The 16,222-nt window shown below is 40.3% G+C and overlaps 1 protein-coding gene across 10 annotated transcripts in view; it reads right to left on the bottom strand.

Moving 5' to 3' along the window:
- MYO9A (myosin IXA) overlaps window positions 1-16,222 on the bottom strand; it is a 189,893-nt gene that overhangs the window by 93,526 nt on the left and 80,145 nt on the right. For all 10 annotated transcript variants that reach the window (XM_052807707.1, XM_052807706.1, XM_052807711.1 and 7 more), the window contains 2 exons: window positions 14,618-14,744; window positions 7,371-7,460 (listed from right to left, as the gene is read on the bottom strand). In XM_052807707.1, the coding sequence (XP_052663667.1) occupies window positions 7,371-7,460; window positions 14,618-14,744 (217 nt within the window). The remainder of the gene's footprint in view (window positions 1-7,370; window positions 7,461-14,617; window positions 14,745-16,222) is intronic.

Genomic DNA, 16,222 nt, shown 5'->3' with positions numbered 1-16,222 from the left:
CTCTGCCAATTAACCGTTACCATGCTGAAAATCAAATGTTCTCCCAAAGCTTAAGCCACTAACACAGTGCAGTTTATCGTCCAAAATAACCATCTTGTGATGGATATTCATGAACATGCCAAGTGTCTTGTATTCATCAGCAAGAAATTCATCCCAGGCAAAGAAGGCCAGGGTGAAGTGACACTTTATGACATGAAAAAAAATATTTAATGGCTTTGTGCCACCAGAAGGGAGAGATATGCCTACTCCACTGCTCCTGAGCAAAGGTTCCCTCCTCTCCCCCTTTCTCCACCCAGCACAATGCTGGTGTTTACTAGACTTCTACTGAACTTAGCAAAAGGGCACAAACCCAACTCTCCTTCCACTCCAAGGACCTTCTCTATGTTAGCTAATTGAGTCAGCACAGACTCAAGGATGACGAACATCTGAGACAATGAAAGGATGGAGCAAGGCTGCGCAGCCCTTGGCAAAGGCAGTCACACTAAAATCACGGTTCAATGCTTACTACCCTTTGGTTTTTTCTGCATGTAGCAGATTTTCAGGAGACTGAATATTTTGGTTAGCAAATCTGACCTGAATTGCATAAGCACTTTTCTAACTAATCATTAGCTGACTTCACATGGACCTATAGCTGCACGTATTTATGCAGAATAAAAAGCATTTCACAGATTCAATTGCAATTTGGGTGCTCTGCACACCGTCACAGAACAGTTCGATGGTGTCCTTCCATGGCCACATAACTACCTGCATGTAACACTCATTTGCTAAATAGCATATAGCCATTTAAGCAAAGATATGATGGCACATTATATCCTATAAAAGCTTGCAAATAGAAATTTTCAAAATATCTTGGCATAACATAGAGTTTTAGCAGACCCCAAGAACTAAGGATGCTTAGGGCAGTGCAGAGGGACTTAAATATGCTTGCATCCCAGGTCTTGCTATCACAATATAGAAGAGTGCCATAGGAGCAGGAAATAACATACCTTTTTTTTTTTTGTGCTCCACATCTGCTTGCAGGGACCTCCCTGAACATACAACTCAGTCCCTTTCAGTTCCTCTGGTTTTTAAGATAGCCATTTTCCACTTACAATTATGAATACAAATTAAGTTAAATACAAGACATATTTATGGTGACACTCATCACATCAAACAACCAGCTCCTAACAGCTTTCCAAAATTAAAGGAAGAGAAGAATCAGGTCACTTGTTGCCCAAGAAGTGGTCTCACATCTTTTATTTCCTTTCTGTTGGGCAATTTCACATCAGACTTCTTCCAAAAGTGTGAATTAATTCATTAACTAACCCTTAGGGATAAAACATCCTTGGTCACAAATGGCTGAAAATTATAAAAATCTGTTAAAACAAAGTCTTTTTGCAAAGTAATTCACTTAAGAAATACCAACAGAACTAAATGAATTGAAAGCATCATGGAAAAATCTGTTTTCTGGAGGGCCGTAAAAGAGGATTCATTAACAGATGTATTTACTTTGATAACAAGTTTTTCCTCATCTTATGAAGAAAATGGAAAAAATGCAGAGACTGGTGAAAAACAGAGAAGCAGGTGACACACACCAGCCTGATAAGCAGAACAAATGGGATGGAAACAAGGTGGGGATGGTTGAGGAGCTCAGACACAAGGCTTGTCTCCAGCGTGATGGAAAGGGGGAGCGAGAACCACCAGTCAACATGTTGAACAGATTTGAGAGAGGTATATTACTGTATTAGTCAAGGCATAAACTACTGGCCTTGGAGCCTTGCAGTAAGCTGAAAAGGAAAAATCATGAATTCTCTGAATTATTCAGACAGAAGCAGGAAGACAGACATCACCCAGAAGGGCAGTTCCTTGCACAGATTAAGCTTAAGATGATGCTCAGATTACAAGCAGGATCAAGAGAAAGATTTTTAACAACCCCCAAGTTCTCCACAAAAATTTGATTAAAGCGCTCTGCTCCTGCATCGTCGGCGTGTTTCCTTCCAAACATCAGTCAAGCCTCTTAATATTTAGTGAGTCTGGGTTTTTTTTCTTTTAAATACCTGAATTGTGGCTGATGAAACTTTCCTACCTCAGTAGGGAGATTGCAGAAATGCACATAATAATATATGAAAAAAATGCCCAGAGTCTGGAGTTGAGGGGCACTTGGGGAAGGACAACAGCAACCCTCAAGCGTGTTATTATTCTGCTACCATTAAAATCCAATTTTTCCCTATTTCATCTACACGCCTCCTATATTTTACCTTATTAGGAAGAATACTGTGGCTGCAGAGAGATGCCCAACGTTCAAGACAGACCTGGATCAAAATACTCTAATCATCCCAGACACCACTGATGGCTCTCTTGCTCCCATAGTCAAATCTCTTTTTGATGTGTCCTTACCACTGCATTTTATTTGCTAAACGAAGCAGACTTGGCCAGCTCGCTGTTACTAAATACTGCCCTCACCCTGCATGGATACACCGTGATTTCTCTGGAAATTCATTAACTGCTGCTAGCTCCATCAATACACCATCTCGCTCCTGATAAAGACATTGGCAGCTGTTTTGGACAATGAACCAAGACCTCTGAACACAACTGCAGCCTTTCGTGTCCATGCAGCCTTTTTTCTAAGTTTATCTACAGCGTAAAGCTTCTAAACCTTAGCACTAGACCAAACTACGCAGTCGTTTCAAACACTGCATTAAAATACCATCCAGCTACTATAAAAGGAAAAATGAATGGTTCCAGGAGGCAGCTCTGTGGCAGACAAGCCAGCGTGGCTCTGAAGATAAGATGCAGCTGCCAGAGGTAAATATAAGCATTATTTATGGATGCGGTGTCCTTACTCATTTAAATTTCAGCGAGCACTGGAGATGCAGACCAAGAGTGGACAGGCAGCTCTCCTCGCAGGACTGCAGATGCATGGGGTCTACAATCAAGCCCACATTTGCCATCAGTGCCACAGCAAGGAGAGGTCACTACTACAAAGCAGTGGTGATTTTTACCTTCAAAACCAGGTCTCTCCTTGACTGCCCCTCCTTAATTTCAGAAATACCAGTAGCTCCAGCAACACAGGGATGTACTCGAATGGTAATACCATGATCAGACATAACCTCTTAACAATATACCATGATTTACTGAATGATCAGAAAAACCTGATGGTACATTATGCTTTGTGGGGTGTTCTTGAAGAACCACATGCTCATTCTGTAATCCTTGTAATACCCTGAGGACAGGATACACAGACTACGCACCAAGAAACAACAGATCTCACCTTGAAATGGGAGCTCAGTTCACAGTTTCTCTGCTCCTGGCTATGGCCCTGCTTAAGCAGGTGCTGCTATCACATATCTCGTACCCTCCTGGGTGAAATAAAGTAAAACGAAATCTGTACGTGCTGGGAAGAACTCACTCAGCTGAAGATGACAGCACAGGAAACTGCTAGTACACAGGAGGCAGTGCTTTTGCTTTGTTAGAGTCCTACCTTCTTGCGGGACTTCAATATAGTATTTTAACCCATTAACCTGATTTAGATCCTCCAAGGTCATCCAGCAGAACAATTGTATGCAGGCAAGAGTCAAAAAATCTTGACTTATTAAAAGAAACACAGAGTTGACAAAGCCAACATTCCTGCCTAATTTAAAAATGGCACACAACTCGTGGGTGCAAAGCCCAACGCAACTCATGGGCGCAAAGCCATCAAGAAAAATCATAAGTAAAGAAGTACAATACGAATAAACAGAGATGAGATGGTTGCTAATTGCAGCTGGCTCCTTCAGCACTGCAGGCTTCAGGCTGCTGGCACGTCTGTCAGCAGGTTGTCCCCACAAGGACATTTTACAGTACCTTTTACCCAAGCATCAAGATGTGCCACAATAAAATATCTAGTTTTACATAAATTACTGCAAAGATGAACAGAACAAACCCAGGAAGACAGCCTGATATAAATTTATAACTGTCATGAAGGAGAATGTTTCAAACGAGGAGTTGCCAAGCGCTCAAACCACTGTTTCAGAAAAAAAAAAAAAAAAAAGAAAGGAGCCCCAAACCACAGGACAGTGTTTCTAATCAGCGTACAATAACAACGCAGTGAGCAAGCATGCAGACAGAGAGGAATGCGGCATCACTGCAAATCCAACAAAGGCATCCTCTCCATGCGCTTGTGGGGCTACAGCTCTGGAAAATGGAAGAGAAAAGGCTTGACTTGGTATAATATAGGCCAGTCTCAGCTCTGATGCCTCCAAACCTGCGTCTCCTCTGCCTATTCAAGACTATTAAGGGGGGGTGACAATTGTCATGGCAGGACCCTGAGGTTACAGATCTCATAGGAGCCAGGCTGGGATCACAGAATGATCACATTAGCATTAGCCATTTCATGGGAAGTATTTTTATGTCGAGTTGTCATCCACATATATTCCAACGCTGTCTGATGAAAGGGATCAGCAAACATCAGCCCCTGTGCAGAGCACAGAAAGTGAAACAATGCCTGAATCCCTATGGGCAAGTCCAACCACCTGTACAGAATATGGTATGTGTCTCTTTAGTGTGGAGTACGTGCACATAGGAACCTCATTAAAGCTCAAGAACCCACCCCAAATGTAAGATCTCAAGGCTTTTTACATAAGAATGTTTCTTTCAAATTAAAGCCCCATACTTCTAACTCCTCACTAATAACCCAAAATTCATAAAGAGGTAGAAGACAACAAAGAAATCCAGGTCTGGAAGTGTCTCATCTACAGAGCCAATGGCTCCATGAGGAGACACCAAATCTCAACAACAAACTTTCCCAATATCCTGAGCGATTTAATCAGTGATGTTGGAGGTAGAAGCCCAATGCTACTTACTCCCACTTCACCCATAGAGCCCAATAATTTACTATTTCCACTCACAGTTTAGACAACAGGTTTCAGAACCAAATAAAATTTCTTAGAATTCCTTCTTTTGCTGAGTTTTCCCTCTTCTTTTAATAACTGCTACACTGTGCAGGTTGCCTACATAAAATTGTTCAAACCCTTGGAAGGCACTTGGTAGATTCAAGCTGTTCTTCCTGATGGTGTAAAAAAGCAAGCACACGCCAAAATGATGTTTTTTACAACTCTTTTTTGAGAGCCACTGCAGTACAGTCTTTTCCAGACAAACTCCTCTGAAACTTCCAGTGTATCAACATGCTATGCAAAAAACATCAAGCTTTTCAACATCTGAAACATAAAATAGCTGCTACATAGATCGTTGCTCTATCAGGAAAAGCAGCTGCCTATGAGTTATAGGAGTTGTGGTGGGACAGTCATGTCTGAAAAACCTCAATCACTCTATCCATTTGAGCCAACTATAATGCTCTTTTGTAAAACACACAAGATGAATAACCAGCCCATTGGTTCCCAACAGTGCCAACAGTCCAATTAGTCATGAGTGGGATTATCAGACATCAGTATTCTTTGTAAAGTCTCAAAATGTCAAACGAATCCCACTCTTCCTTCCTGATTCCGATGGATCTGAATCTAAGTCGTCTCTCCTATGCCCTGAGACAGAGGAAGACCAGGAGAAGACCTCTTATCATGGTGAGGTTCCAGTTAAAGCATCTCAAGTTCTGCTCTAGTATGTCAAGCATGAGCAAGTCAGTAGTGAACCTGCTACCAGAGAGAGGTCACTGTCAGGTAAAATTTGGTGGTCAGGATATTAATGTTGTAAGGACAGTGGAAAAAAGAGCATGAGTGGTGCCTATTTTTTCTTAAACACAATTCATGGCTTCTTACAAAATGATTTCATCATGGAGATTACATCAACCTCTCCTACCAGAGCCTTTTGTTCCTTTGTCTTTCCCCACAGTCACCACAATCATCACACCCTGATCTTTCGTTTCTTGTACTAGATATTGGTGACAAACCTTTATAAGTGAATACCTGAGAGTCATGAGCATAGACATCACAAAAAACATTTTGGAAAGCACCTGAGAAATTCATGCTCAGCCATTTTAGGTAGCAAGAGGGCCTCTTTGATCTCAACAGAAGGAGTATCTACGTAAGTCTGTTTCAAGCTGTTTCAATACAAAACCTGGTGGCCCAGGTTAAAATATTAAAAGAAACAGTTTAATCTAACTTGTGAAGTTTTGCAGCAAGGTGGTTGAAGGCAGATTGCTGTGCGTTGTTCCATCATCACAGCTGTTGGGAAGTAACCTCCAGCAGAAAGGTAGTTATAGTTACGTTGTAAACTTTTCTAGCAATTTCTTAAGCCTGTGCCCAAGATGCAGGAAAAAAAATACAAATACCACATCTATTATATGTTCATCACAAAGACATAGTAAGAGCATTTGTATGCCCTTTGTTAGGGGAGATTCGAGCCTTGCACAAAGGCAACACTTAACTTTTAAATATTAAAGCTCAGTAAACACATAATCCTAAAAGGGGAGAAAAGATTTTTTTTTTTTCCCCTGGAAAAAAGGAATTAAAATATCTACAGCTGACCCTAATGACAACACATCATGTGCTTGCTTACTTGCGACACAACAGACTGCTCTCAGAGACATTACTCAAGGTGTTGCAAATTCTGATACAACCACATGTCAACAAGGGGAACCAAGGGACTGAGCGTGGTGTGATGGCATGCTCAACGTTCTTAAACTGGGGGAGGAGGATACAAGAACACTAGATGCAGAAACAGCCAAAACAAGTATTGCAGCAGAATAGAGCTTATATACTTTGGAGAATATAAGAAGAAAACAGAGGTGTTTCTGTTTACCTGCCACAGAATATAATTCAAAATTCCTGGAAACCACATATTTAGAAAAAAAAAAATCACGTGTTTGCTGACATTGTAATCCTGAGACAGACCATAACAGAGAAGTTAAACATTTCACGTGGTGCCAGCCCCATGGTTAGCAGTGGCACAGACTACACTCAAGTTTGAGAGCAGCTGATGGAGTTGTGGCTGCTCCAAGGACCCAGGTTGTGAGACATCTGAAGAAAAGATAATGGGAATCTCCTACAGAGGATCTCCAGCTCCTCCTGTACAAGAACCATGACTAACGTAGGCACTTAGGACCCCACCAAAAATGTCGTGTAGGTCTTAGGTCACCACTCTGCTGTGGGATGAATTGGTGCTACAGTTTAAGGAACAACATAGGAAGACTACTACTTCTATCATACACACTCAGCAATGCACACTTCTGCTTTGGAGAACACTTACACAACTGTAAGTCATTAAAACAGTTAAAGGCTATCACAGAATACAGCGTTAACCTGCTCTCCAGGAATGGCATAGAAAGTAAAGTAAATCATTTTCTAGATTCATACACATTAGCTTCTCCTACATTATTTTTACATAAATACTGAAAAAAAACTCTACCAGAGCTGAGTGTACATCTCAAAGCATTGAAAACCATCCCATCATGTACAGACCTCTGCCAGTTTGTATGGTAAGATCAGCTTCTCTCCTACTGTCACTGTCTTTCTGGTAACCAGGGCCTCAAACAGCATCTCTTCTTTCACCTAAAACAAAAATCTTGATGTTAGTGATTATTCTAGGAATAATTTTTTTAAAACATAATCTTTTTAAAAAATTAAAATTTATAAGTGTAAACATTTTCATAAATTTAATTTTAAAATAAGTTTAAAACATTTTTGCCAGCCCTTGCAGAGTTAATGGTTCAATGCATAAGAACAAGCTAGCCATTGGGAGGAGACAACTCAGCACATAAATCCAGCATCAGAAACTAGACACCATGGTATTCAAGAGAACCTGATTTTCCACATTCAGTCACTGCATTTCTAGCAATTTCCCATTGGTTTCCTTCTTTCCCAGTGCAGCTCCGCCCTCTCACACTTTTTGCTGGCAAAATAAGTCAACTTTCTAGTGTTGTCAAGATGACATCATACAAATTACTCTACAAATAAGCAAAATAGTGTCATCCGTTTAAGAGATATCCAAGTGGAGGGGTTTTTTGGTGTTTTTCAGGGTGGGGAGGAACTAGGAGGAGGAAGAAACCTTTTGAAAAGCACCTGATATTTACTCTGCTATTCGCACCTGATATTTACTCCCTAAAGACGCCAGTTCCTGGTGAGGTGACAATCTCTAATCAGCTGTAACAGAAACCAGTTTGCAGAAAAAAAATCAGTTGTGTAAACACAGATATTTCGGCAAATAGGTAAATGGTGCCGACAAATTAAGCAGTACCTGCCGTGAATTGTTGGGAGAAGCCTCTTTTCCGACCAGTTTCAAGTCCCTTTTATTTTGACATTCCTGGAAAAATTCTAAAGTGTTGCCTCTCTACCAGAATAGACAGTGATAGGCTTATACATAAGTTAGACCTCAATACTTCACGTCGTTGACTGCTCTTTGCTAAATTTCAATGCCAAAAAAAGAAATTGTTAGTCTGGGTGAAAATCTCTGAGCCCAGAGTTAGTAGCTATGGACTGATACAGAGATGTTGCTTCAGAAGCTGTACCGAAGTCTATACAGGCTGCTTATCCTAACTGAAGGACTCCATGCAGACACCAAACCTGCTCAGAACATCACTGATGAAGACTAGAAGCACCAAATCCACATTTCTGAAGCCATCTAAGGCCATATTTTTATCCCAGGTAAATCATTTATGGTTTGATGTGGATGATGGGAAACTTGGTGGTTTATGTACTTTGGCTTATTGGTTTAATCCAGTAATTAGTATGAAAAGCAATGCAAACAAGCCAGTGGAACTTACAAAATTTCACAATCCATCGCCATAATGATGCCGTTCTGCACAAAAAACTACTTTCTACCAAAAATATTGTCATGGGAATCTCCCTGATAAACTCCAGTGCATTTTTATATAATTGACTTTTCCTGCAACACCCACTAACAAGAACTTGTTGCTGTGCTGCGGAAAGCAGAAAACATCAAGTCACCTGTATATGACTTTCACCTACCAGCAAGGTCTATGTCACTGGAAATCAAACATCAACACCTTGAGGTTTGTTTCATTAGTCCTCAGTAATACTGTAGAGCCCCTAGTTCCTACGATCTGATTTTATGTTTCAAAATCAAGCAGAAAAAAATAACCTTCTGGTTTATCTGGAAATCCACAGCAAGTTTTCGTATTTGGTTTCTATTCCTCTACATTCAGCAAAATGGTGATTTTTTAAAATTTCAGCTCTGCAGGCAAAACGCGGACACTTTTCCAGCAGCTTGTGACTGCAGGACCATCGGCTGCCCTCCCTCAGTTGCACAGCTTGGAACAAAGGTGAGTTTTACACCATCCATTATCCCACACAAAGGAGGGATGCTCCAAACCCACAGCCAGCACGCTGGCTTTTTTTAATTATCAAAGGCAACAAGGCAGAAGGGTATCAGATGGTTACCAATCAAAACAGCCCAATGTAATACTCCTAAACAACCTAAATGCTTCCAAGTCCCAGATTTGTTAGCAAACACAGGGATTTTAAACAGTTTAAACCACTAGCCATGCCATCCCTCACCATCCCCATCTAATGTTCACCCTGGTTTCCTTCTCCCTCTGCTCTCCTGATGGATGAGACCTGCAGATGTGCATCCTTCATCTCCAGACCTGCTGCGAGCTGACCTGGAGAGATCGCATCGAACCATCTTCTCGTACAAAAACATACTTGGCAAGGATGGGAACATAATCTCTGCATCTCCCTGGGTCTCTGCCTGCAATTACCACCCAGTGGAGCTTGATCTTGATTGCTTCATCACCTCCAAGGGCCAACACCACGGGTGCAGCCAAATTATCCTAATTTTCATTTAAGGTCACAGCTTGAAGGTAGCTGACTCCTGATGCCAGCGAGGAGCCGTAGGAGCTTTCTAAAGATAAAATCGGCACATGCTGATGACTAAGGACACCTGGTACATGGAGATACTTGCAGCTTCCCCATCACGAACATCCTATGCTTCCTCCTCCAGTAAGCATGATACACTAAAAAAAGAGACAAAAACCATCCTAGCAGATCAGCAAAGAGGAGAACACAACTTATTTCTTTATTTTGTGCCCTGGGAGTTACACTTAAAAGTTACGTTTCATGGATTTTTGCTTTCTGCTGCTAAAGGGCAAGTCCTGCTCTCCCTCTTAAAAAAAGCTACATGGCCCATGAGTTTATATCTTAATTACAGGGACAAAATACAGATTTAAGACTTCACTGCCACATGCAAGTCGAACCAACACTGAGAGGGCTGGATGACTAGAGCTCTAAAACTCAGTGAAGGATGACCTGCAATGCTGCCACGGCTATAAACGTCAGCAGAGTGTGGCAGGGAGCAGACAGCCAGTGGGCTCCCGCAAGGGCTGGGCTGGAGCCAAGGCAGGCAGAGATTGCTTCTCCAGTAATGCTGGGGTATTATGTTATAGCAGCTGAAGAAAAATGAACCACTTCCAACTTGAGAGCAAGAAAACATTGCTTTTTGTCTCTCCTCCCATATTTGAGAAAGGGATTACAACATTGAGTGCTCGTTCAAAAGCTGCCTGGTGTGGAGTAACAGAAAATAAATTCAGATTTCTATCAGTTCTTCTTGAAAAAGATCTGAACCTTCTCTTCAGACTTTCTTTCAAACAATCAGAAAGTTATCTGACTTGAGTTCTGGCTCGGAGCTTCGCATCCAAGGAAGATGAAGATGTCCCTGCTCATTGCAGGGGTGTACTAGATGAACTTTGGAAGTCCCTTCCAAGCCAAACCATTCTATGATCCCCAAACTTTGTCCAGAAAATGGATTCAGAAGAGAAGGCTGGATGCAAGCACTGGCTGCTTCGTAATCCTCACCTCCCTTTTGCTCCCCAATTACTTTCCAAGATGTTTATCACACGAGGAGCACGTCTGTGAAATCCTTCTGGGAAGCTGAAGACAATTTTTTAGTAGAAAAAGAACTTGAGCACATAAATCTCCCATGGAGGTAGACATTAGCTCCAAAAGCTAACATCATCAATGCAAAAAGAGATCTGGCAAAACTAATTTAAGACACTTGATAACTTTTATTTACCTTTATTTGCATTGAGACTGGTCACCTAGGCCTAAAAACTGAAAATCTGCTCCACTGAGTGAAGACAGAATGTGCCTTCCTTACTCCATGCTCCATCCACAGAAATAATTTCCAGTATTAGTAAATGTACACAGTTAAAATGTTCCTGCTCTTCTAAAGGAAAAAAGGTCAACTGACACTAGATCATTTCTGAGAGATTGCTTTTGTTAATAAGCCCACAAATGAGCCTTTCCAGGCTTTTCCCCAGAAACACAAAAGTCTCCCCTAGTTTTACACAATCCTCTACAATTTCTGCAGAGGACTCGTGATATTTGCAGCACTTGCACGGGACTCCACGTCTGCTCAATCCATCAGGCAACCTTGACATCACACTACGGCATGGCATTTCAGCAAAGTTTAAACAAAGGCCATGAAAAACCTGCCAAAAGCCTCACATAATCCACACGCTATGTCTATTCTAAAAAAAAAAAAAAAAAAAAAAAGGAATCAGGGTCTTACTGTAAATGAAACAATGATCTGCAGAGTCTGGCCAAAATCCTATATTGCAGTTTGCTTTTTCAACAAATGCTGGTCTGAATGTTTTAATAAACCAAAAACATATTGGACAGTGTTGTTGGTATCTAAGAAAAGTCAAATCCATCGTAGATCATAATCTCGTCCCAGATTCCTTAAAAAAATCTGCATACTAGCTTCATTTTATAGGGACACAGATCTTGTTATACAGAGGAAGGATAGTTGTTCAGTGTTGTTGCATTAACTGCTGCAGCGGGGAAATTCCCCCAGTTGTCCTTAGAGGCTCAGAGGCTCCAACATAAACCAGCTAGCTCATGATAATTTGGGCCAGACTTTTCTTCAGAGAGGGAAAACACCTTAGCTTTGCATCCTGCACATCGGTGCTGTGCAGGAGGACCTCTGCATCCCCTCTTCTTGGCTGGTCTCAGAGATGGCCAATTCAGCTCCTGCTTCTCAGAGCCCTTCCACCAATTCTAGTTGGACTTTTTTCTTCTCTTTTCCATGTCAAATCCTTGACTGAACAAATCCAGCAAGTCATTTAAGGAAAAAAACCTAAACCAAAACACCCCCCAAAGTAAGTATCGGATCACAGCAGATATCATTTCTTCCATCATTTTGCTACACTCAAGACCATCCTGCCAAGCACCCAGTGGCTGTATGAAAAGAAGTTAAACTATTTGTCAACTAATGTTATTTAATTCCAAGATGATTTTTCAGTCTTAGTGAGTAATGCCAAGATCTAGAGAGGGGATTAATAACTTTTTCAACGCAATTCATATTTTCAGCAACAACAGTGTGAAAAGCAAAACTGTATATTGTTCAGTGACCACAAAAAAAAAGGTAACAAAAATAATTACCCAAATAAGACAAAAAACAAAGTGTCAAATGTTTCAACCAGTATTTTTGGTCTCTGGCTGAGAAGAATTCGCTACACTTAATTTGGAGAGTTGTAAGTAGCTAACTAATGAATAAAGTGCAATGGATGCTCTTTGTAATGATGTTTCATCTGTTTGAACCCAGTAGTCCTCCGTTTTGGTCAAATCTGAATAAGCATTATAAGATCTGTTCAGGTCTGCAAAGAAACAGAAACCAAGCATTTCAGAAAGAGAAACCAAGGCTCTTCCGAAAATGAGATTATTGGCTTTATTTCAGCTGATCGGGGAATGGGTCTATCCGAAAGTTTACACTTGGAGGCAACCAATGTCTCCAATTCCATTGCTAAATTACCATATAAATGCAACTTTAAGGACAAGCTACACCATTTACCCAAATGTATTTGGGTATATATCTGTATATTTTGGTATACCCAAATACCCAATGTATTTCACAAGATCATACCTGAGATCTGCGTTGTCCTGATCTAATTAACAAGCATTTTATGCTGTATACAGTCATTTAGCTTGCAAAAGACTTACCAAGATGAACAGAAACCTATCACTTCGCTCAGCTACACCAGATTCTACTGCTTTTTCAAAATGGTGAAGTTAAATACTTATATATACCTTTTTTTTTTTTTTTTTTTTACATATTGTTGACACTATCTGCAAGTGAGCATGGTATCCATGCTCTATGTTGTACCAGACCATGGCACTAAGCCACCACTGGATCTATATGGCTCAACCGATGCATCATTTCACATGTACACTTGCAAAAAATAACTTGATACCTTACAGCATGCAGATGTTGCAGAAGAAAGCCAGGGCAAAGACCCAAAGTCTAGAACTATTTCAGATCTCTTAGTAACTCTCTTATTTAAAGCTTTTTTAAAAAACAACTACTTCTTAAATGACTTGGCGCTCTCGCTATGGCCATTTTTAAGAGGGTAAGATCAACAACATTCTCCTCCAAACTCATATTTTCCTTCTGTTTATTTCTGCAATCTCCAAGGCCAAGATGCAAAGAGCATCCAGCTGCTTATAACCGTATTTTACAGAAGCTTTCCCCTCCCTAAATTCAAAGCATTAATGAAGTGCTATGAAAATCTGTGAGAGCCAGTTCCTGAGTTCTTTAGGTAGTGAGATAGCACAACCATTATTTAAGGGAAGGAATGGGAAGAGCATCATGTGTACACAAAATGACAAGTTATCTTCTGATGCTATCATAAAATTAGCAAAAATTAACCTTCCACACCATCCAGCGAGTACAAAGGGATAAAGATAATAGCTGTTTTAACCATCTACAAGTATAACATTTCAGTATCCTTTGGAGTTAAAAGTGGTTTAGAGCATCTCAAGAAAAGTGAGACGGTAAGGAGAGCTTCTGACCACCTATATACACATCAAGACATGTTGAGCCCAGCTCTTGAATGTGTAACAGAAGCACAGGACAAATTGGCTCACTGAAATGAAGACTTTTCTCATGAACAAGTAATGCCACAGCTTCCTAACCTGCTTGGGCTAACAGAGCAGCTCTCCTAAGAACTTACATAGTGCTTCTGCACTGATTTACAGAATTGGATATGGCCCTGGGCCATGTGGGCCGAGACATACAAACCCTTCCCAAATGATATTGGCACAGCGCTGACTCACAGAGGACAAAGTGCTTTCAGTAAAAGGTTTTAAAAGCAGATAGCATCAACAGGTTCACAAAAGACCTAGATAAATGCGTGGATAATAGGTCCATAAATAGGTACTAAAGGGATGAGATGCACCCTCCAGCATCTCTAATACAACCTTTGTGGATGCTGGCAGGGTAACAACAGACAGTAAAACACGGCGAGCAAGCTCAGCATCTCCTACAACCACCACCTGAACCAGAAGAGCGGGCTGATGGTCTTACAATTGCTCTAGTTTCTTACATAAATATTGGAACAGATTTCAGGAGCATCAGGGAATTTTGGTGAGGGAGCTGATGGTTGGCAATTGAAGAAACTACTGCACTGAACGGCAGGTTTGCTTTCCATGTAGAACCAGTTTGCAATCTTCCAAATTTTAATCACAGAAACAGTATTTTCAGTCAATTAAAGCTGAAGCGTAGAGGAAAAAACCCTACATTAAAAACCTCATTAAAAAAGTCTTTATAAATTTTCACTGGCAAACACAAACAAGCCATATGAACGGTAACACAAGAGAACTTAACCCTTCAGCGAAACTGGAAATAAATTCTATTATAAAACAGAGGTGGCTCATTAGGTGTGAACGTTACAGGACAGAAAGCGAAGGCTTACCTCCAGCAGGTCTGACACAATAGGTAGTATTTCAGGGTTACAAATATCAATGGAGTCATCCCGGTAAGTCTTCTTTTTGTAACGGATGTTACCCAGGTGTAGTATTGCCGACAAGAGAGAGAAAATTCTAAAGAAAATAGAGAGAATTCATTTTCACTCCGTTGTTTTTTCTTAAAGCTAATGAAAAAGCAAACCACATCCCCAAACATCCAAGTGCCATCTTTGTATTTGACTCATTCCTCTAATTTTCAATTTGAAGTAGTTTGTCTCAAATCTCCAAATATTTCCTCAAAAATGATTCTCAAATGAAGCATCCAATTTGCCTCATGTAAAAAATATTTTCACTTAGTCAAGTACCAAACTTGCATTGGTCTGGCTTTCTTGAAAATTATTTAACACTTCAAACCCATGGTTATAAAATGGCACCCCATATTATAAGAAAAAAAGAAATCCTCAAGTAATCTAGATATCCAGATTAAATATCTATCATGCAATTGTCTAAATTAAGGGCGAGACTGGACTCAGCCATGCAGGTGATCCTTCTTAAGTCCCCTGGCACATGTATTTATCACCTTCCCAAATCTAGTCCCAGGTAGGAAGCCTATACAAAAAAGCATAAATGCTTTTATAATATATAAGCATACTGAGACAGAGAAAAGACGTTACACTTCAAGTAAATTTATCCAGCTACTTTTTCTTTTTTTTTTTTTTTTAATTTGGTCATTTTTAAGTTATATCCTCACTCCTCCAAAAAAAAAAAAAAAAAGCTCTTTGAGACTATCAAGTCATGGCTGACTTCAGCTATAAACTCTGCTTGTCCCTATTTCTACACTCTCTGGGGAGCTAAAAATGAATGAAATCAAATTTGATTCCTAGCCATGCCAACAGCTTGTCTGGACAGCACACTTTCACCTCTCCAAGCCAGTCCTTCCTTATCTCTAAATTAGGCATACTGATTCCTCATCATGAATTACAGGGATGCAATTATAAAAATTTCTCTTCTGTAACTGTTTCCACAAAGGTGAAACCCCATGTTTTGCTATAAACAATCACTTATAAAAGTATAGTAATACTTAAAATGTCCTTCCTTTTTATACTCAGCTGAAGGTCGTTACTTATTCGTGTTACAGTTGTACAACACCAAGCAGAAAAAATTTGCTTGTATAGCAAAGAACCCAGTATAGTTTTTTGACAAGCAAAATTCAGTAGGAGAAATACAAGAATGTGTGCACCAAGAAAAGTTATTGCACAGTAAATCAAAAGCATAAATTTACTGCGACATCCAACTGTGCTCAGTCCCGACACTTACTGATTGGTTTACTCCGTCGATTAAACTCCCTTACTGCACCCTAAACAGGCTTTAGAAAAACCTTGTCGCTGAAACCTGATTCTTGAAAGAATGAAGCATGCTGACATATAACATATTTACACTAGAAGTGTACTTGGGTTTATCCATGTGTGTGGAACGGATAAAGAAAAAGCAGTCTTAATTTCATAATTCATTCGTTACAAGTTAGGGATAAAGGATGAGCTTATGAAAAAGATTCTCGGCTGGGTGAAAATTTCTTGTTGGAGCAGAAGGCAGGACAACATCTCACAGTTAAG

Source organism: Harpia harpyja, chromosome 14 (assembly GCF_026419915.1).
Source record: "Harpia harpyja isolate bHarHar1 chromosome 14, bHarHar1 primary haplotype, whole genome shotgun sequence".
Taxonomy (NCBI): Eukaryota; Metazoa; Chordata; class Aves; order Accipitriformes; family Accipitridae; genus Harpia; species Harpia harpyja.
The sequence above is the reverse complement of the archived record's forward strand: the minus strand, read 5'-3'. Positions and strand labels throughout refer to the sequence as shown.